At 39.4% G+C, this 23,157-nt stretch overlaps 1 protein-coding gene across 4 annotated transcripts in view; it reads right to left on the bottom strand.

The window, feature by feature from the left end:
* The window catches only part of PDGFD (platelet derived growth factor D), a 137,633-nt gene that overhangs the window by 55,034 nt on the left and 59,442 nt on the right, over nucleotides 1–23,157 (bottom strand). For 2 of the 4 annotated variants that reach the window (XM_039718547.1, XM_039718549.1), the window contains exon 2: nucleotides 3,006–3,210. In XM_039718547.1, coding sequence (XP_039574481.1) covers nucleotides 3,006–3,210 — 205 coding nt within the window. The remainder of the gene's footprint in view (nucleotides 1–3,005; nucleotides 3,211–23,157) is intronic. The other 2 variants (XM_039718548.1, XM_039718550.1) reach the window with 1 other exon arrangement.

Here is a 23,157-nt window from a genome sequence, read left to right as displayed (position 1 = left end):
CTCAGTATCTATGGAGCCAGAATTAGGCCCCACACATTGCTGCCAGTGAGGCAGAGGTGATGACAAGAGGGGCAGCTTGAGTGCCATCCTCACAGTACAGTTAAGCCTTAAAACTCTGGAGGTCTTTACCAGGAATGTTTTCTATTATCAAAGCATCTGCTCCCTCCAAAGAAGGAGTTCAGGACTGTTGAGTGATTCTTGCTAGCAATGCACTGCTTCCCACCCCCAAGTCTGTGGGCCAAGCACCCTCCTCCCTGCCCAGTTGTGGGAGTTGAATAGCTCTGTAAATAACAGACCTACTTTTGTTTTTCTGCTGAGAGCCCATAAGAAAAAAACCACAAGTACTATGTGGTTTGAGAATATCAGCTCTGCTGCTTTTATATTCACCAATGCCAAATTGCACAGAACAGAAAATAACAGATCCACCATGCCCAAACTCTGCTGAAATATTCTTTTTTTGAAGCACACCAAGATTTAGTTCCAAGCAAAGTAAACTTGTCTCAATCTCCCTCCACCAACCCAAGCTCCCACTCCCTGGTGCCGATGGATGTGGTACCCAGCAGAGCTCCCAAGGATCCACTCCGGCCCCTTGGGAAGCAGGGAACTGTGAATGCCTATTGCAACACAAGGGGTTGTGGTGTTCGACAGGAGATAACCTTGTAAGCTTTGGTGAAAGCTGTCCTGACTGACCTCCCCAGTTCTGAATGTCAGAAGCCAGACTAAGCAGCAAAACCAGGGAAAATCCAGATACTTTCAAGGATTATCTGCTTTCAACAGCAGAGGCTTTGCTGCAATGATCATGGAAGTAGGTGTGTTCTCAGTTGCTTCTGTGCATCCAAGGAGCCTCAGAGGCTGGGTAATTTAATTGCTTTTCAGAATCATCTCTTATCAAGTGCCTGTGGAAATGCTAACAGCACTTCTTGAACATTCTGTAAGACCTTGAATATTTCCTCTCCTTCTTCAGAAGCTCTGAAGAAATATAGCTCTGCTAAAATATACCTTTTCATTCCTCAGCCTGGATGAATTTCAATCAGTTCAGACTTAATAGTATGCAAATTACAATAATTAGCATTAATGAAAAATTGAAAGAAAACACTAGGAAGTTTCTGGAGAAAAAAGCTTAAGGTCAAAAGCAAATACAAAAGCAAGGTAAGGTGCAGAGGAGCTGAATTACTTGTCCAATATGCCCAGCCTTCAGGCATATGCTTAGCTCTCAGCATTCATTTCAATTAAAACAGTCCTGGCTGTCTTGCTAAAGCAGCACTGCAGGGATTGTCAGGGACTGAAGCTGCAGAAAGGATCTAGTTTTGGAAAATATATTGAGCATTAGCAAAACATCCAACTGCATACAGTATTTAACAGACTTAAAGCCATCACAATCTGTCTGACCAAAAAATTCCTTGCTCTGGAAGTAATACTACCCAAATAAAGGCCTTCCAGAAACTCTAGGGAAAGTTTTACTGCAGAAAAGGATGTGATATTTCTCCAGCACTATGGATGATGGAAGGTCTTTGCTTTTCTCTGCATTCTAAATTAGGTGCCCTGGAAAAAGCAAGCAGACTGTCTTCCAAGATGCTCTCCAAGCACATAATGCCAGTAACAGCTTGACTTTCCCTCAGTGTGGCACCACCTTTAATGGCTTTTGACAGAGAATACTTAATCTTTTTTTTTTTCCCACAGTAAATTAGTCCTCTGTTTCAAAGTTGCAATGCTTTAAGGTCAGCCACAGTTTATCCACAATGTAAATATTAACAGGCTGCTTCTGTGTGCCTTAGGATCTGAATCTGGGAAAGCATTTGGGGTACTGGGAGGTTACTGTTGTTACTGACTCTGCTGCTGATCTTGGACCAACATCACCAGAGCAGACCTGCCAAGGAGCAGGGAAGGAGAGCCAATTTTAGGCTGCATTCTTTTATTACTACATGGAAAACAAACCTGCAGGAACGGTTCCCTCTACCAGCAATAAAGAAAATTTAACAAAGAAAAATAAGGAAAAAAACCCATCCTGTAAAATGCCTGCAGAGATGCCAAGCCCTACAAACACAAATTAATTGACAAAGATAAGATAAGAAGAGGTTGGGTGTGCAGGAACACTAACAACCAAGTTCTGTGCACAGATAAGGTGTAAGTAACAACATGATCACACAGAGTTGGAGGCTGAGACTTGAGCATTTCAAGTAAGTAGTATCACAGAAATCTGCCTTTTGGAGGGCATGGGAATCCTGAGCCTGTTTTCTCCCACAGAAAAGAGGGCTGAATAAAAGAAATATAAACACATGGATTTATACTGTTTTAGTGAATGCTGGCAAGATTCACCTCTGTACTCTACTAATGCAAAACAGTTTATCCACCCAGGTTCATCAGCCAGATCAGCTTAGCTTAAGGTCACTTTTGTTTAAAAGGGGAACCAAAGCAACTGGGATATAATAGGGTAGGCTTTAACAGATTTACAGATACATCAGCATGCATCAGTACACTGACATTTGTGGACCTACATTTGAAAGTTTTAAAAGGCATTGTACCAGTGAAGAGCAAAAATAAAGATAAGCAAGTAATTTGAACATAATTCTGTTTTTCAATACATTTTTATCTGTCCCTCACACCCAAATATAAATGCTTACCTACTCACTCAAACCTTCTAGAGCCCTCCACCTACTGAAAAAGATGTTTCTTGCCTAGCTGAAATGTGACAGAGGTGATAGAGGACAAAATCCCATTAAAGCAGCACCTATGTTGTTAGATAGCTGGATTTGAGCATACAAGTACCTTGCGCTTAAAACGTTATACTATTAAAACCTGACAAAACTGCTTCGGGTCCAGGACAGCTCCGTTTATTTATGAACTCAAAGACTAATTTCAGCTGGGAGGGCCCCTTAAAGGTCTGTCCTCCTTTCAAGGACATCCTAGACCTATCTAGAGATGCTCTGATTTTGCTGCGCAGTCTCATGCCAGTGAGCTCAAAGGTGGTCTTAAGAACCCTTTGCAAACTTTCAGTTGGCACTCACCTGCAGATCTCATTTTCGGGTTCCTCCAGCCCAAACTGATTATCAAAAGCCAGTTGGATCCTGGTGCTCTCTGGGGAGTGGAGCCGCCACGTCAGCAGGAGGTTCCTGGGGTAGCTGCTGGGGAAGCGAGGACTGTGGATGCAGCCGTTCCCTGCCACGCTGATGGTCTCTTCTTTTCGGTACAAGTCTGTGAGGTGATTGCTCTCTGTTAGTAGTCACAACTTGTAGAAATTAGTATGTTGTTCCAGTTACAGGAAGGCAAAAAACACAACAGTTTATAACACAGCACAATTATTAGCATTTCAAGTCTATAAAATGTTGGATCTAGGAGCAGTTATTAAATGGAAAGTACACTGTATTTTCTCTTAATTCAATCCCCTATTAAACAGTAAGAACAAGAGAGCTCAAGTATATAAACTCTTTATTTTACAAGAAATGTACAATTATATTTTTACATTTATATTGATTATATAAGTTCATTTTCACCACATTGGTTTTAAAACAAGAAAATAATTTAATAAAAGCTTGAGAACAATGACGTAAGACAGACTGCAATAAAAAAAGTAAATAGTCCTGCTTCCCAAATTTTGTGCTCTGGGGAGCAATGCCCTCTAAACAAAAGCAGCAATGAAGGGCTGCAGGAAAGTGAGTATGGCTGAATTAAAATTTCTTTACTGTGCTTAAGTATTTCCTCTCAGAAACATGTGTAAGGCCATGTTTTGATTTTATTTATAAATATATATAAAATATGTAAAGGTAATTTTTTATTTTATTTATATGGTTTGAACCATTTTCTGCCTATGGTCTGGTTACTCAAACAGCTACTCCATGCTTATACCAATGTAACTGAGGCCAGATCCTATCCCATCAACCATCTTACTCAGTAACTTCAAGACAAATAGCCAAGCCTTTACTTAATTAAAATTCCACAACTTTTGCCTGAGCAAATATTTAATTGTTCCTAAAGTTTACTTTTACCAAGGTAAAACCTCTGCTGCTGTAAATCCATGGCTCCAAGGATTACAGGAACTGTGTCAAGACTCAGACCTCTAAAAGTAAAAAATGTCTTCTCAGTTGCACCAGGCACTTGCACTGCCCAGATGTTTGCGATACTGGAATTTGGGTCAGTTTGCATCAAAGAACTGTAAATAACCATTTTTCTGTCCATTGACAACTTCAGTGTGGAGAAATTTTGAGGATCAGAAGGCTCCAAGGCAACATTCAGATCACAGCAGGTTTCAGTTCCCAGTCAAGTCATGTACTTCTGAGCCTCTACCTCTGGGACAGCTACCTGTGCTCCTAGCCCACATGATGTGTGGGGATCTACATGAATTTGGACACTTGTTTTCATGTAAACACCCAAACTCTGGTGTATTTATCTTAAACTGAACATCACTACACTTTGCTGAATGCCACGTCAACCTCCAGTTCTACTGCAAGCAATAGAAATAGAAAACTGCATACTTCTCCTGAATCTGGCTACTGAAGAAGAACAAATGGGGGAAAAATATCTCCACCAGGCCACTCTGTGAATACTGGAAATACAAAACCAAAGCAACCAGTCACAGCTATCTGTCACACACACTAATCTAAGTTTTCACTTTTGAAATAAAATCTAACATGTGACTGAATTTTTCTAAGTTCTTTATATGAAATAAATATACTTGTTTAATAAATGCTCATTGAAACCAGGAATCCAGACAAAAAGTACAAACTTCTTGATTAGTACATCTATTTCTCAGGTTGCTTTTCACTGGTTCCTGGCTGTAAATACCTCCCTGCATGCCGCTGTAAACAAAGCACGGTTGTCTAACCATTCATTGTACTCTTCTGACAGCACAGTAATTCTAGCTTCCAAACAACCTGAAACTCAGGAGAAAAAAGTACTATGTTTCTTATAAAACTATCTCCACAGACCTAATTGTGACATCTTTCTAAGATGCTCTCACACTCTGAGCCACCCTTTCTAAGCAAACATAGCCCTGGTTCAAAAAGTGCAGAACTAGTTTTGTTTCATTCTGCTTTAACCAAACAATTTGCATTGGAAAAGTGACAATTTGGTGAAAATAAAGACCACCCACCTATTAGTTTTGTTGCTATTTTCATCAGGGACATCTATGCTGAAGTCTGTTTTGTATTTGCTTTTATTCTAAAAAAAGGGCAAAAAAGACATCTGTGGGGTTTTTTTCCCCTGATCTGGAATGAAACAAAATGTCCAGCCAACACTACTGAGCTCTTACTGAAATCCTGAGGACCTTTGAACTCTGAAAACACCCAGTACACTAAGAGGACACTATTTCACAGGACTTTATCCAAAACATCCAAGAAATGGGATAAAAATAAACCAGATTTGATGATAACAAATTCTAGTGAAAAACAACCCTTCCCTAAGTCAGAACAAAAATTACTGCAGTAAAGCATGGCAAAACTCATCCTGTAGATGAGAGTCCATTACTCTTCTTTCTTGAACAGTGAACTATTGTCATTTTCCTTCTGTCACCATGCACTTTACTGTGTGGTCCAATCTGGTTCATTATTCTGAGGGAAAGGTTCCCTTTTCCCAGGCAGTTCTAGCACAGGCTTTAGTCTCATGTCGTCAGCTGCTGAAATTAGAATTCTGGGGACAGTATCTCTAAAATGTGCTCATACACATACCCCCAAACAAAACATCTGTGCATACCACCCCAACTGAGAATGAACACTACCTTCTCTCTTGTACATCAAGAAGAGGGTCTGTCACAGCTTTTCATTTAAATTAAAATCTGAATTGCGCAGACTACAGTGCTCTGCCTGCAAGGCAGTCACACCTGACCAAGACTAGTGCTGAAATGTCATGGCTGGCACAGCTCTGCAGTATCCAAGCTGTACAGGTACATGAAGCAATAGAGTTGCCTGTGTTATGAAGTTTAAAAATCAAAGCACAATAACTTGTTATTTCCATCATGGTAAATGCGGCAATTATAAAGTCATTGTGGAAGAAAGGTTGGAGAGAAGCACGGGGATAAAATTCTCACTATAGTAAAATAAGGGATATTCAAATACTCCACTCTGAGGAAAAGCCCCTTCCACAAAGAAAGAAAGTATGTTTGATGAGAATGGTCATAAATACTGTTTCTACAGCCACATGGGATGAAATCTAAAGCTATTTGGAACCTTCACCCGATGCTGGAGCAGACTTTTCAGGAGCTCTGAAACAGCCTGATTCCCTCTCAGCCTCCTCACCATGCACTAAATTACAACTTGAAGTGGTGTAGCCAGCACTGTAATCAAACACCACAGAATTTTCTAAGGTGATTTTCATTAGGATTTCACAGATAAAACACAGTCAGCACAGAGTTGCTCCTAGGAGGTTGGCTCCACAGGAATCATCAAGCATCTGGGAAACAGCTTGAGGAGATGTGAGCAACACTCATACCTTTTGTATCAACAAAGCTATGAGACTAAAATAAAACCTTTCCAAGCAGACAAGTATTGTCCTCATCAGATACACTGGGGGGAACTCATGGAAATCACACATTTACCACGGGGAAAGTCGGGATAGAAAGCACTTAATAAAAGATATAGGCAAAGACAGTGTATCTTTCAAGGCAGTGAACTGTCCCATGTTGCAACACAACACCATGCAGCACTATACCATGTCCTGGATGTCACATTCTAACTGTATTCCATAATGCTTTATGGGAGTAAATAAAACACGACAGTACATAATGCACTGCCTGTCACATTTACTAAAAAGCATATGAAATCATTTCACAATGAATAAAAGCAGGTGCTAAGTCATAAGGCAAAAAGGCCATTTAGGCCATGCACAGAAGGAGGATATTCTAGATGGCAGAAGCCACAAACACATCCTTGCACTGGGGGAGAAAAACTGTCTCATAAGGAAGATGAGTGGGAAGGAATCTGGAAGACATCCTTTTTGGTGAGGCAAATCCCTGTAGAGAGTCTGTGCTGATTGTGAAGCAGCTTGCTCTATATTTTATTTATCTGAACTAATCTCTCCTTTTATTTTTCCCCTAATTCTTTTGCAACCATTAATTTTAAACATAATGGCATACATGACAGTCCAGCTGCCCAAATTAGAGGAGCTCCATTTCAATGCTCAAGGCAAATGCATTTTCCAAAGTGCTTGCCTTCCTCCTCCAGCAAGGAGTGCAGATGGGTGTCAGAGTGGGAACTGGGATGTACAGTTCAATGTATTCAGGAAAATGTGCTTGTCTCAAGACAGTCCCCACCATGGCTGCCCAGTGCATCCAATGTTTCCCTTTCCCAGCGAGGCCATGCTGCAGGAGCAGCAAGAATCAGAAAGACAAATTTCATCCTGTGTTTTCTCTGGATGCCTGCACTTCCTTGTGAGCTTTAGCAACATATCAACACTTTGCTTTTAAAGCTACTCCTCCTAGTCATGACATGCCTATTACTACAGACAGAAGTCTGCTTGTACCATCATTATTCAATAGACAATGAATTCCTTCAGTAAAACAATGGCAATAATAATATAAAAAATCCCAACCAACCTAAAAGGCAATTTCTAACTGATAATAGCTAATATGATATCTGTTCTGTGATATATCCAGCAAGGAGAGTCTATAAGTGTCACTTCCTTTAGAAAGAAGAATAATTACGAAAATAACCTTGTCTAAGAGCCTAACCAACAATATGGAATACTCAGATCCACTCTTCTAAGGTTTCTGGAATTTCAACACTTCCAACACTTCCTAATGTGTTGTTTTATTTGTAAGTTTGCTTCTGTCTTTCCTCCCCTTGGGAAAGTTGGCCAACCAACTTCAATACAGCAGTAAAGGCTGAAAAAACACCATACTCTGAATGTATTATTACAAGAAATACACCCTCTGAAATGCCATGGAGCATAACCTCATGAGCTCATCCTCTGGTACAGCTGAGAAGAGAGTTTCTGAGAACCATGGTGAAGTTCATTTTACTACTTATGAAAGTATTTGTTATTTCAGGAAAGTACCTTAGGATTTTGCACGTGGGAGTTTTCCAGATATAACTCTCCTCCCCCATTGCTGTTGTCTTAAATAAAAAAAAAAGACAGCAGTCAGTGGTTTGCCACCAGTTTTTTAACAAATGAGATAACCTTCAGGGAGAAAAATAGCTCTTCATCTCCTCCAGTTGAAAATTAGCCTGATCTAAATAGCTGAATCTACAGAGAAGCAAAGAACAGTAAAACACTTTTGAATCCAGACCACAAATCAGTTCATCTCAGGGACAGGAATGCCAAGCAAGTTGTATTTATCATAGCCTGTTCAGGAAGTCACTGGCATTTTACTCCCCACCCTCCTACAATAAGCATAAACTTTGTTATGCATAAGGTTCTGTGTAAATCACATGAAAAGATGACAAGAGTTCATTGTAAAAATATTGTATGCCATAGCTGGTCACAGCTTGTTGGGAAGATGTAAAGCAGTAAGGTCATTTTCCTTGTTAAAAATAGAGCATTTTTTGGACTTGTTTTTTATTTTTTTGTGGGTTTGTTTGTTTAAATGCATATAAAAAATAAAATGAATCCTAGACAGTGAACACAACATCACACTTCAGCTCTCTAATGAAGAATATAATCCCATATGGTAGTACCAGTCCTACACATCTCTGTCCTTTCAATGACAGAGGTCTAATCCACCTAAATCAGCTCAGCTCCCATCACTATTCAGCAGCAGTTCTCTCAGAAGGCAAACCAAAGGAGGGAAAGGATTGGGATGGTCAGTGATAAAAGAGGTATAGCACACTCCCAGCCAGGCTAAAAGATCCAAATTGTCTCTTACAGAGGCACTAAAATGAGAAACAGCCAATCCGGTATAGGGATGTATATGTATGAGTATATTAAGGCAGTGGATACATCCAAAACATCAATTCAATTTGCTCTCAGTTTTATACAACTTCAATAACCCTATTTATTTCAAGAACACAACTAACTTATAGTTAAGGAGTTTGCTGGATCAAGACCCAAAAAAAGAGAACAGCATTTTAACACCACCTAACATGTTACTTGCCACCCAGCAAATGAACAATTAAAGTGAACCCAAATCCCACGGGAGCTGATGAAAGAATATCAACTTGGTTGATTTGCCACTGGACGTCAAAGAAGAAGCTCCAGGTACCTGCTCCTTCTCTTATTAACAGGCCTCTTCTTTTTATCAGGAGCATGAAAGATACTCCAAGCAACATCACAGCTCAAATTTAAAGCATGACCTGTTCTGTCACAGAGGTAATATCAAAAGATGCTCTGTGCATGTTCAGCTAAATTCAGACCTCACATGTAATCAGCTCACTCCAAGTCCCTGAGCTGTGTGCAGATCTTTGCTAGAAAAATATATCCGTAGAGGATTTACAAAAGAAACAAAATTGAGCTTTAGTTTAAAGAAAAAAATTAGCCAGGGCACAACACCAGTACAGAAGGTATCAGAAGGTGTACAGAAGGTACAGATGTACTCCAGACATCTAAAATTCAATTCAGAGCCATCATCTATTTGGTAACAGAAGGGTTAGTAGTCTGCCTGTGGTTCTGTGCAGAGCAACCCCACTAGTCTTGGTAGTATGCAATCTGTGGTTGCACATGACCTCAGCAAAGACCACTTATGAGACTTTTAAATGACCACTTGATAAGGAAGTCCAGGCATATAATTCAAAGAGACAACATATCTCTATGCTTCTCACTGTAATAAGCATAGTTATATTTGCATTTAATAATACTATTTTCCCTGTGAAAGGGTCACCATCATAACGGCATTTTGCATACAGAACTAAAAAACCAGTCCTGAAATGAAGAAGAAGACTGCAGTTTGGTGGGGTGAAGGCTCTCCTTTTGCAGTGGGGGCCTTGCTCAGACTTCCACAGATGAATACTGAGAAAACAATTCCTTAATTATGTTTACAAAGATACCAAACTCAGAGCAGTTTGCTTTTAGCAGTGACTTGTATTACTTGCTTTTGACTTCTTGGTAGAGATTTTCTTCTACGTGAAAGAATATCCTGAATGTCTTATAGTAAAGCAAAAGTGTCTTTAGAAAAGTAACATATGTTAGGGCAACACATAAAACACTTTGTTAAATGCTAGCTCTTTCCTGATGGGTGGTAGTGTTGCAATGCACCTCTGTTGGACTCTTAAACCAACAGCAAACTGAATGCTGTATATTTATGTATTTTTTCCCTTGGGATTTCATAATTAAGTATGAAAGAAGAAAAAGTGTGTATCAAGAATGTGTAGCTCTAATGATGTGCAGTAAGACTAATGCATATATCCACATGATTGTGAGCATAAAAACATACAAAACCTTGAGAAACCATAAGAAAAAAAAATACAGAAGGAAATGGTTCTCCTGGTGCTGCAAAGAGCTGAAGGGAAACATGATAACTGAAGCAGATGTCTGCAGTGAGTGCCAACATCTTTGTAAGAAGGCTGGTACATAAAACTTGTGTAGTGCCTTGGACAAGATGGTGCCAATTAGAGACACAATTTCTATTAAGCACAAACACTGGACATCGGCACATAATATTTTGCAAAGAAATAGCAACCTGTGAACTTAGACACTGAATTTTCCTGTTTAGGCAGTGGCTTTAAGAGAGTAGACCTTATGGGAAGCTTCCTTCAAATTCTCCTGAAAATATATTTTCATATATATACAAAAATATATCCTTTTCAATTTTCCCTTCATTATTTTTCAGTTTTTTACAATCAAACAAAGACTTTTTGCCTTGTAAGCCTGGCACAGTTCAAGTCTTAGAAGAGAATTTGTTTTACTATTTTAGAAACTGTTTCACTGAAGTACTTCCATGTCTGAACAAGACATGGAATTTTCTTACAGAAAAAAAAATGTTGATAGAAGGAAAAAGAAAATCCAATGAAAAGGGGAAAGTCTTCTCATGTTGAACATATTGTAGCAGATAGATACGCAATTACAGAGTGGAGGTCACATGCTGGGACATTAGGCAGAAAAAGGAGATCTGTTCCATAAGACAAATCAAGGCAATTTTCTCTTGTGATGTGATGTTTCCTTATCCTCTATGTCAGCATTGAAGATCTAAAATCTCTGATAGGGAGTGAAAGGTCACTTCTTACAATGGAAAGTCTGGCAAAAGTATTCTAACAGACACTCTTTCCTTGGACTGCATTTGCCAGGGGCATGTTTTTTTGCCTCTTAGAGTCCATATATCAACCAATTGCCCAAAGATAAAAGCTTGTGAGGATACTTCAGTCCCTTTAAGGCAGGTACACTAAATACCTAATACCATAAAGTTACCTTAATTTTTTTTTAAAAAAAAGGCAGATCTCATTGCATTAAAGTATGATTGTTAGTAGTCTGTTCCTTTTTGTACAGTAACCTAAGAGCTAAAAAATTATCTCTATTCTCAAAATCAGGACACAGCTTAATCTCCTCCAAGGAAACAGAAGCCTGTGTTGTGATTCTTCTATTTGCTCAAGAAAATTCAGACCACTTCTGTCTCCTCTCAATGGACAGATAGGTTCTCGATATTGCTTCAAAAATGGCTTGTCCATTTTCAAAGGAATAGATGGAAGTAAAATGCAGGAGAAATTCTTGGCACAAGGACCAGGACTCGAGATTAAGCCAAAAAATTAAAGACCAGCAGCTTTTCTACTTTCTACTCCAAGGCACTCTGTTATCAGTCTCTGACAGTTCAAACCAGAGCAGAGCACACCATAGCCTCTTTTTGCCCCCATGTCTCAGTTTTCCTCTGCTGAAAACCACAGCACTGATGCAAGGAGACCAGAAGACATTGAGATCTTTTCCTGGAATGAAGGCAGAACACGAGTAGGGCCACCAGGGCAGCTTTACATCCTTTAGATGAAACCCAAGTTGAGAAACAAAATTCCCAGTCTGGAAAGTAATTTAAGTCATGCATACTGAAAGTACTGAGAACTTGAAGTGCGGGGGATCTTTCCTGTAAGTGCTTAGGATTTTCTGTGGAGGTTTGGCATCAGAATGCTGCAGAGATGTCATGTGGATAGATACTGCAATTCAACAAAGTTTCCAGGCACATAAAATTCTTGGCTGTGGCCTTCTTTTATTGTTATGATCTTGCACCAAAGGATCATCTAGACATTTCCTTAGTCCTTCACCTAGGAACAAAACTACATGCGGCTGGAGTGCAGGAGAGCTAATTCACTGCCAATATTTAGGGACCAGCGGCTGGGAAGATGATACTGGTGTGTATCCACACAGCCCAAAACCTCAAGAGCTGCTGTCACAGGGAGCAACCATCCCTCATACCAGTACCGTCACATCCTGCCCACCATAAGCCAAAACCAAAACTGGAAAAGGAGCTATCTCCAAACGTTTGATTTATACACCTCAGCTTACCAAGTCTTTTCTGGAAAAAACAGCTGTTTGGCTCATTACCAAGAAAAAGTTATTGGAAACATTCCTTCTCAGCTGTATTGGGGGATGTTGATGAAAAAAAGGAAGAACCTAACTTACTCTTAGGTTTGCTAAGTTAGAGGCACAACAGATCCTATGTGAGCAGATAAAAACACACTGAAACCTGCATGGAGCCAATGATAACCAGGACTTTGCTAAGACTCCACGGGGAGCAGACATTTATGTATCTTTATGTTCTGAGCAGGGCTGAGTATACTGTGGGCAAATCAGGATGTAATTAAATAATCCTTCACTTTCACAGACCTTCAATGAACTCTCACTTGTAAATGGAAAGCTGGAGTCCCCTGTGCAATTGCACTGAGACAAAGCCAAACTTCAAAGTCATCCTTTGACCGTGGATTCAGTGAAATGTTTGACTAAAAAAAGAACAGAGTGGTTATGATGAAAAATTCAGCCAGTTTTGGCTACAGATTTCACCAGCAGGAACACAATGGGACACATTTCACTCCTCCAACTTTCAGAAGACACATGAGATGACTTAAGGTTGATCAGCAGACACCACCAGCACCCCCTCACATTAAAGCTTCCAGAGAAACACAGCGAACCAGCCAAACCCAGCTTGCCCCCACCCAGCTGAAAGCATAATAGGGAGGAGAAATGTCTGTAGATATAATGGCAGAGGATTTAAAGGAGCCATCTCAGGTTCTGCTCGACACTTCCTGACGTAGATTGCACAGCAAAAAAGGAAAGATGCACACAGCGGTGGCATGCACGTGCCAGCACAGCAGGTAGGACTTGGATGCTTGGCTGAGACATGACCAGAATAGGTCCCTGAGAGCATCTGAAACCCAAGAGATCAACACCAAGCCACGGAGGCTTGCAGCCTGCAGGTGAGAAGGTCTAACCTCCATCTGTTTTAGACAGGGAGGTCAGAGGGGACTATTTTACTGCTGTGTCACCCCAGTTCTGTGCTGATACTGATGTTGCACATCTGGATGAACACCATGTGCTGAGATCCTGTCCCTTCAGAGGGCACAGCTGTATGTTGTCTATTAAACACAACTCTGAGCAGCTGTTTGGCCCAAGAGGAGGCAGATAAGAGGCTTACGTAACGGAGATAAAAAGGGTGAGAAAGTCCAGTAAATACAGTACTCTCACATCATTTCATTAACACCCTGTATCAGAGCTATTGAAGGGAGACAGGGACATACTGCATCATTTCCTGCAAAAAACTGTTTTCCACACTAATGCTTGAAATGCATAAGGATACCTTGGCACTCTCTGGACTACCCAAACAAATGGCTTCTACTCAACTGGCTTTGCATATTTTTTTGGCATCTAGAATTACAGTCCAGTAAGACAAAAAGAACCATCTCTACTTATGACAGCAATGGAATATACAATGTCAGGAAAATGTTTACGTTCATGTGTTTCACACAAGAAAGGAAAAAAAATTAATATTAAAAAACAAATAGGAAAGTTGGATTAATGACAAATTTGGTGTGTCATAATTGTATTTTTCTGATTTATATTTATTGGCAAGAATTCCAGAGACTGTCTTTTTTGTTGTTTGAACTTTCAACCTGTTTCATTTGTCTTAGTCTTTTCTATGGAAGTCATGGAAGAACAGTCCATCAAAGGATGAAATCTTAAATCTTTCTTGATTTATCGACTTCAGAAGTCCTACTTTACAGTAGACATTCTAGATTACATAGCAGCAACCATTTTTGGATTCCCTAGGGTGAAATGTTCTGGGTCTTTTTATAGTTTAGACTGTAAATAAGAAAATAACACAAGTGTGACCTTAAATAACATCTAGTATAAACTATAATTAAGTAACTGACAACTTTGGTAAATGACAGCTTCATTGGATGTTACTAAAATCAGTTGTGAGCAGTTTAAGTACTCTACGAAGCACTACTGTCCTATCATTTGCTGGCCTATGTACTGATTTACTTTATTTAAAGTAGTTCATTTTTTGCATTTTCATGACACTCCCCATCTCACAACAGCTCCATCTTTCTCAGACCTTCAGTTCTCATTTGCTACTAAAAAAAAGTTCCCACCTGCTAAACCTGATGAGCTGTTAAGGACACTGATACACTCCATGATTGGCCATTTCTCCTCTGTGCTCACAGCTGCACTGGGCAGCTGCATGGACCAGTGAGATGCTGGACTTGGCTACAGCAGTAGGGGAGGGGAGCAGGCACCAGCTAAGAGAGGCTCCAAGAGCACTGGTGGAATCACAGCAAGACATTTCATGCCACTTGCTTCCCACACAGCAGATTTGCTGACCCAGTAGTCTTTGCCCTTTCATTGCCCAAAACGAGGGGCAGCGTTTCAGAGCCATCATTCTCACTGCACTCCCCAAGGGCATCACGGGCCATGGACAGGATGGAGCATGCAATGGCACACGCTGCCCACATCCATGCACTTCTATCAACTACAGGTTGTAGGAATTTTCGAAGCCCACACTGGCATATGCAAACACTACCATGATTTGTGCAGCACATGTTTGCCAAGGAGAAGGCAAACCTCCCTTTCTCTCTATCCCTCCCCGCCTAGGAACAGCAAGGGTCAGTCCTGGCACGCACTGGCATTTCCCAAAAAGCTTCCAGAAACCCTAAAAGCCCAGCAGAACCCCAGGTTCCCACCAGCTGAGCGTTTGTCTGCTACACAGCTGCAAGGTAAAGGCCAAGAGTCTTCCTTGATTCATACACTTTAATTAAGGGACTGGTGGTCCCCCACCTACCAGTTCCAGTCTAGCCACATACACATTTACTTGGTTATTTCATACATAAAGCTTTAAATTAAATGCATTTCTTTTTTCTTCCTACTTTTTAATGGATGCAGAGAATCATTCTGTCAAGAACAAAACAAACGCCCCACTAAACCCATCTCAATGGACGATTTGTTTCTCCAGTGCAGCCTTCAAGTAATAAAGAAAGAATAAACATAACATTCTCCTAAGAAATAAAATGAAAACACTCTAAAAAAAACCCTTGCTTGTCGGAGGCATACTAAGATGTTAATGAACTCAGCTCAGACATTTACAGAAAAGCTCGCTCTCCAAATCCATTTTCATAGAGCAGTAAGACAGCCTGGAATCAGACCACCTGCTTGTGTAAATCAGCAGCATCCCTACAGTGATCACAGCTATTTACACCAGCTGAGGATCTGACCAGAGCAGCAGCTGAAAAGGGGAAAACTTTAATCTGAGCAGGTCCAGCAGCAATAAGTGCCCAGTGCTGTGATACACTGAACTCATGAGAAATTGAACTAAATTGGCTCATAGGGAAAATTCAAGGTGTGTCTGACCTATTAAACAGAGTTGAAGAACTTATACGTGTTTTTTTTTTTATATTTGCAGATAGAGTTGGGGAAGATTCCTAATTATATCAACATGGACTGAGTTGTTTGATTCAAAGGAAAATATCTGCATTTATTTTTACACAAATATTAATATACTGTTATTTATTTTGTCATTTCCAAATTCTGTACATAAACATAAGATCTGAATTCAGAAAAGAATTTGTGATTTTCATTCCTTCTTTTCACACTTTTAGTGCTGTTAGAATTTGCTGGGATCAGCAAATCAGGCACCTTTGAAAGTCTCAGCCACATGGACTGGGGACTCCCATGTGATTCAAGAGAATGTCAGTTCCTCAACCAGTGCAAACCAGTATTGCTCATGTGACCCAAATGGAGCTTTCACCCAGGCAATTGTTCCCGTCGTGGATTTTTCCTTTCCTGGTCACACCTTTTGAACAAAATGGCCACTACTGCACAGAGATGAAACACAGATTTTGAAGTAAGAATTTGACATTGAAATATGCAGCTCACCCTTTACAAAAACACTCAGATGCTATACCATTTCTGGATGTTTAAAAACTAACGTAATGTCTGTTACTGATGTAAACACACAGATACTTTCAGGGCCTTATTTCAAAATTCACCTAAAATCTTTTCAATGCCAGATTCCTGTATATGATACTTGACTTTAGGGAGTTTTTTCCTCCCTTTCTTTAATCATCTGAAATATTTCCATATGGCTATAAAAAGACTGCTTTTAAAAAGCAAGTCCTGAAAGAAATGCTAACTAGTCATTAAAAGCCTAGGAATCAATTATATATGTGCTGAGTTCTTCATCTTCTCCAAATACATGTTGCTGTTTCGTCAAGATGCAGAATTATCAGTCTTTATGTACTATAACAATTAATGAAGAAATCCAAGAGCTGAAGGACATAGCTCAAAAAAGAATAATTTGGAAGAGGTGGTTTCAAAAAAGCCCACTGGCAACACCATTTTTAAAAAGGAAATATTAACAGAAAAAAACCCCAAACTTCAAGCCAACTACAGGTTTGAAAAAGGTAAACAATGAAAAAAAATTTAAAAAGCAGGGTTTTCTTTTTCTAAAGGAGAATGAATAGAATGGATGTAGGGATTAACTTCTTTCTCCCCCAAATAGACAAGAGACCATAAACTGTACCATCTGTTGGAGAGAAAAAGGTTTGCAGAGAATGGTTTTCTACCTAAACACAACACATGGATGATTATGGAGAAGCCAGAAGACTGTACCTTCTCTCAGAAATTAAGCAGCAGGACACAAAGACTGTCAAGGCATCTATGCTACCATAAATATCTAGGGTTAGTGGGAGAACAGGAAAGAAAGTATTACTCTCTAAATTAAACAATGGCAGGTAAGAGAAGGGAGTTTTCTTGGCTTCTGGAAAAGATATGAGACATGTTAGAGCTATAAATTATTAGCATCAGACAGCAGCAGAAATATTGTTAATACATAGGTACTTCCTGCAGACTAACACCAAGGCTCTGTTATGGCAGGTGTTGACAAACAGAACGGGAAAAAGACTGTAGTCCTAGGAGGCCATGTGTTGAAGAGATATCACCAAAGCAATCTAAATTACCTTGGGATTCAGACAAAATTTGCAATTCAGGGAGACTCGACACTGGATTACTTTATAAGGAGAACCAATACAACAATACATTTGTCATTACTCACACTATTTGTACTCTGAATTGTGGCTCGATCCAAAAATACCACTTGGGCATCACATTTGTTCTACAATTCTGGCAAAACTGTGTTTCTTAACCTCACTGTAAAACTGCCACCTCTCTTCTTAGATATCTGTGAGCATCACACCTTCTGCAGGTCTACACTTTCTGCCCCAGCCCACATCCAGGAGATCTCAAAGACAGACTGACTGGACACAAATTACCCCTGATTCTGTGTTTGTAAGAGATCATAGTTATTTTCTGGCAGATCACAAAAGCTTTTCATCAGGCATGCCATGGAGCACGCATACTGGGACAGAAGTCAAAATGTTGATAGTTTGAATTTCTGTGCATGCAGAATTATACATTCACAGCCCTTTTTTTGAGAATCTGCATACACAGCTAAGAGATTTCTGCATGCATGCCTCTGGTGATTTTTCCTCCCCCTAGATGAGTACATCTATGATTAAATTATAATAGTTTTCTACATAGCATTCTTAATGTTTAGACAGATTGATAGAAGAATATATTTTACTCTCATTACTTGAAATATCTCTCTTACTGAAAGTAAACAGTGATTAAAGAAACCATAAACATTGCTTCATTCAGAATTAAAGCCACTTCAGCTACTTCTTTTGTAGAAACTACGGAAAGAAGCGAGGCAGACATGATGCTGTTACTCCACAGAATCTGCTCACAGCACAAATAATTTTTAAGTGTCATAATATTTTAACAAGAAGAAATGCAATTATCAGAATAGGTCTGGATCTCAGTATGTTTTACTATCCCACTTACTTCCATTGCCAGGAATAAGAGAAACCAAGCAGACAGAAACTGAAAAACTCCAACCACAATTAAGTAGCAATTATTTAAGAAAGGCTTCCTTGTTATAATATCCTTTATTCCAGATTCTGATTATTGCAGAAGACACCCAGTGGCTTAACCACATTTTGAACAAAAAAGAGAGATCTGGAGAGAAAAAGCCCAGTTTTCTTGCCAAGCAGAATTAGGGGAGGATAGTATTAGTGGGTGTTCATGTAGACTCTTTCTTAAGACGTGATCTTATTCTTCTTGAAACTGTGCTAGCTTCATCAGTAACAGGACTGGGCTCCAATTTTTCATTCATGATGGATTTAGTTTCTGTGCTTCTTTTCTTCTCATCCCTGCTTCATAGCTGGGAAAGATGTAAACCACATAAACAGATGGGATTTTGCTACACTAGTTAACATGTTGATCAATCACATCATCTGCTGTGTGAGCCTTCCTTCTCCTCCCTCCCCTCCTTTTTGCAATCACACAAAAAAACCCAGCAGACTGCTTGTATATCATTGGTCAGGATGACAGGCAACACATTTCTCAATCTGCTTCCTCCTTTGAACATAGTAAGGTCTACAGAAGGTTTTCACACCTAACTAAACCACAGATACACAATACTCCAGAAAAAAAAACGCTGCACTGGTTCCTGCTGTGCAGTGCACAATGCAGGACAGACGTGCCCACAGCTTCCTGGAAGCCTTCCCCCTGGGCTGGCAGAGGAGCATGCCACAACTGCCTGGGGACACCTTCAGTGACAAGATGTCTCTCCATCACATTTGCTCTTAAAATGCATCATGGCAGCAACCTATAGTCCTCAGGATTCAAGGCGTTTCCCGAGCTAGGCGCCATATGGTCACATAAAACCCTTTTGCAAAAGCTGCCTTGACAACAACTGGCAGGACAGGAAAAGAACTGGAGATGGAGCACAAAAACCAGGTAAGTGCAACAATGACAAGTAAGAGAAAAACATATAAAAAGCAAGTCATATTCACATCACATAATTATATGCCTATCATTTGCCAGTAGAAAAACACTATGTTGTCTGAGAGCAGAAAAGGAAGTTTGAAAGAAAAATTAACATTTTTAGTTGGACTAATTGAATTGGCTTAAAAAAAGCACATAGGATTTTCATTGATCCTCTCTGGTTTTGTGTCCGAGGCCCACTGGTGAGGTTTAGAAGTGGATTTTTTAAGATCTCCCTTCTTCTCATGCCAGACTGGGGAGTGCAGGAAGGGCAGATGAAGCACACTCTCCAGACCACTGGGACCAGAGCTTTTCTCCTGGAAGTGAAAACCTTGAGGAAAATAGAGAAGAGCTAAACCACTCCTGACTTAAACAACAAGCTTCCTTACTGCATGCCAATGAGATGTCAGGGCTGGACTCCATTTTTTAGCAAAATCCATAAGTACAATCATACCTACTTTATTGTAAGAATTTTTAGCAGTAATTAACACACATAGATTGTAAAGCTCTTCTAGGAGCTGTGATGCTGCTGTTCTCTAAAGATGCTCAGGAAGACATCACACTGCTCCCTGCCTTAAAAACTGCTAATAAAAGCAGGCTTTAATTCTGAAGTGCATTCAGAGCACATGGGGGAGCAAAATCAATGCCTGGTTAAACAGATCAAGGAAAACAACTCCTAGGCAAGGTAACTGTGTTTTTCAGACTCCTATGTGCTCTGTACAAATGCTACTAAAGTCAATGCAAAAACTCTCCAGGGAATAAACAGATCAAAAAACCAAGGAAAAAAAAAATCAAATCCAACCCCAAAACTTTGACCAAAGCACATTTAAAATCCAACCACTATACAGCTCATAGTCTCTGGACCCAAGTGTTCTAGGATGAGAATCAGATTAAGGTGTACAAGGTCCCTTCAGTTGGTTAACATATTAGTGAGAGAATTCTGCCAACCATCAAGATTTCAACAGAAATATCACTTCTGTTTAACGTTATCTGAAAGAGCTACAGCTTCTAATATTTAAACATCAAAGGAACTGAATATATCCCAGTAAAACTATTAAAGGCAGAATAAAGCAAATGTTTTCAACACAATGAGAGATTGAAGATTTCTCTGTATTATCTTACTATTGTCCAATAATCTGTGTCCTTTCAGGGATTGCAGGACATGCTTAAAGTATTGAAGAAAAAGAAATTGCACTCCAGCCATGGCAACAACATGGATGCAATCGACTCTTGACTTTGATTATTTTGAAAGGAAAAGGCTGAAAAATGAGGCTACATTTATAGTAAAAGCAGTGCAAAAGTAGTTAGAGAAAGATGGGAAGAAAAAATGCTAATGTTTCCCTTTTAAAGTGACATCTGATCTGAAATGTATATTATTTAGAAAGGTGTGTTCTCAAGAGATGTTTTCCTAAATCTGTAAAAGAAAAACACTCCAGCATTAAATCAATAACTTTTATTTCACCATTTTATTTTTTATTTTTGTGAATAACTTGCCACTAGAAAGCGGTTGCTAAAACCATTCAATATCAGCATTTAATTTAAAAACTTCCAAACCTTCCTTTAAAAAAAATACATAGAATACAGACAAAGAATTCAAAGAGAAGAGAAGAAGTGGACAGAATTCATAATATCAAAATTTACTGATCTTGCATAAGCATTATGCACTATGTAAGAAGAAGGACTTGCTCCTCTTCAGAACACAATTTTTTTATGCAATACTTATTCATTTCTGCTAAAGAGAAACCATGGGCAACACTATTTTGGTCTTAAATTCATCACCAAAATGTGAAAATATTATGCCTACTGTAGTCTTACATGTATTTGTGACTGCATTCAAATAATTCAGAACATTGTTATAATTTCTTATAACAATCAGGCTCTTCTGCAACATTTTCAATGACATTTTCTATGTCTAGATTATTATATTAGAGAAAGAGATTCAGAACTGACTAGGGACCAAGGTCTGAACCTGATGCACTCCCTCCTGCACTGTTTGCTTCAGCAAAGTCTTTGCACAATACCAAATTTCCAGAAATAGAAGTTAACAATTGGTATTAAATATTTTTTTGTGACAACCAAAAAGCTTTATGGAAAACTAAGATAAATAATTCCCAAAGAGGAAGAATTTCTATAGAGAACAATCTAGTTGTAACCAAAGCTCAGAGCAGTATTGTTTCTCTCTGTTTTACATGCATCACTGATACAAGAACTGGTGAATACTACTGTGAAAAATAAACTTGATAATGTATGAAGAGAATTATTGTTCATGCCTCTTAGTTCCTAAATGTGCTAAAACACACTACAGTAATACCTAGACAGGTCTCAAGACCCATCCTCATTCAGAAAGTCCATGGCCGAAGCTAGAGCAAAATACACAGACGAAGTAAAATTTGGGATTCTCTTCTTTCAAACCTCACTGAAGAGGTGATTTCAGAGAAGTTGTGAAACAGGCAGCAGTTAGCTATCTAATTAACAAATGAATAAACTAATAACCCAATCACACCAAACCCAAATAATTATCTAAATCCATGATCTACAGGTTCTAACCACAAGGTCAGTTAAAAAAAAAAAGAAAGAGAAAAATGGGGACAAGATAAGTATTGATATGTATCCAATAATCAACAAATACATTATTGCCAGACAAAGAGTTCACAGATGATAAAATCAAAATAGAGCATCATGAACATCCATTTTAACTTTGACAGCATACAGGCTATAGCCCACAGTCAAAATGTATTAGACTAGAAACAATGGGTCTGCACACAGCAGAACAAATGAAGATTGGTATCCTGTCTCTCTCTTGCTTGCTCAACTTCTGAGCTGAATTATACTAACACATTCTGCTATCTTTGCCTTTCTCCTTATTAATTTTACTTCACAGCATTTGGCAGCATTCTAAAGACAACTCTAGCAAAGAGGTCCCAAAGATGCTATGGCTGCAGCACTTCATTGATTCCTTCAAGGTGATGCAGTAAAACACTGGCAGAATGGGCAGAATAACCTGACACGAACAGCAAGCACCTGACCTTCAAGGGTTCATGGTGAGCATCTTCCAAGGCCAGCCCCACTCTCAGTTTCAGACTGAGTGTCTTAATAAGAGGGATCAGAGAGATCTGTGGAAACCAGATAATGCCAAAATTACCCTTTCTTAACCTCAAATGTGGAGATCAGGAGTTAACTGACAAAATGCCACATTGGATTTTGCAAGGCCAGGTTTTGGTAGCACGGGTGGTTCTGTGAGAAGCTGCCAGATGCCTCCCCTGTGTCTGGCAGAGCCAATCCCTGGCAACCCTGAATCAGATGGGGCTGCTGCTGGCCAAGGCTGAGGCAATTAGAAATGGTGAAAGCACCTCTACGATAACGTTTTTAAGAAGAAAATTAAAGTTATGGCACAGGTGTAATTATGGCCAGAGAAAAGCAGAGTGAGAACACGTGAGAAGAACAGCCTGGCAGACATAAATATTTGTGATAACTGATACCTGCATATGGGAACAAGATATGGCACTTGGCTACTTACAGGGAAATATTAACAACTCAACACACAGGAGTCTCCCAGCTTGATTCCAGCAGCAGGATGGAATATATGTTCATGAATCTGATTTCTTCTAGATGCCTCCAGGGATAATGAGCAAAACTAATTAAAACTACATGAAAAAGTAATGGCATTCTTTTTCTACTAAATTCAGGTGTGAATTTAATTCTCCAGATGTTGTGTCAATGATGGACTCTGTGAATGACATAACCACATTTCAGGGACTGCACATGGTATCTAAAGTATCTTTCAAATCAGCAAAATAAAGATGGAAAAGGAATGTAGAGAAAGTAGTTCCAAGCTGAAAAAATTTCTAACCCTGTCCTTCCCCAGAAATTATCTAGCAAAAGCAGACAACATCTCTACTTCAGTTTCATCCAGTGTGACAGCATGTTTATGTGTCTGACAGGTATGAGGATCATTACTTGTCACCATTCATTTTGGAGCCCAACCATTTTTCCTACTTGCTG

The sequence above is a fragment of the Passer montanus genome, unplaced genomic scaffold (assembly GCF_014805655.1).
Source record: "Passer montanus isolate IOZ18808 unplaced genomic scaffold, ASM1480565v1 scaffold4, whole genome shotgun sequence".
In the NCBI taxonomy this organism is placed as follows: Eukaryota; Metazoa; Chordata; class Aves; order Passeriformes; family Passeridae; genus Passer; species Passer montanus.
Note: the sequence above shows the minus strand (reverse complement) of the source record. Positions and strands in the feature narration are given on the sequence as shown.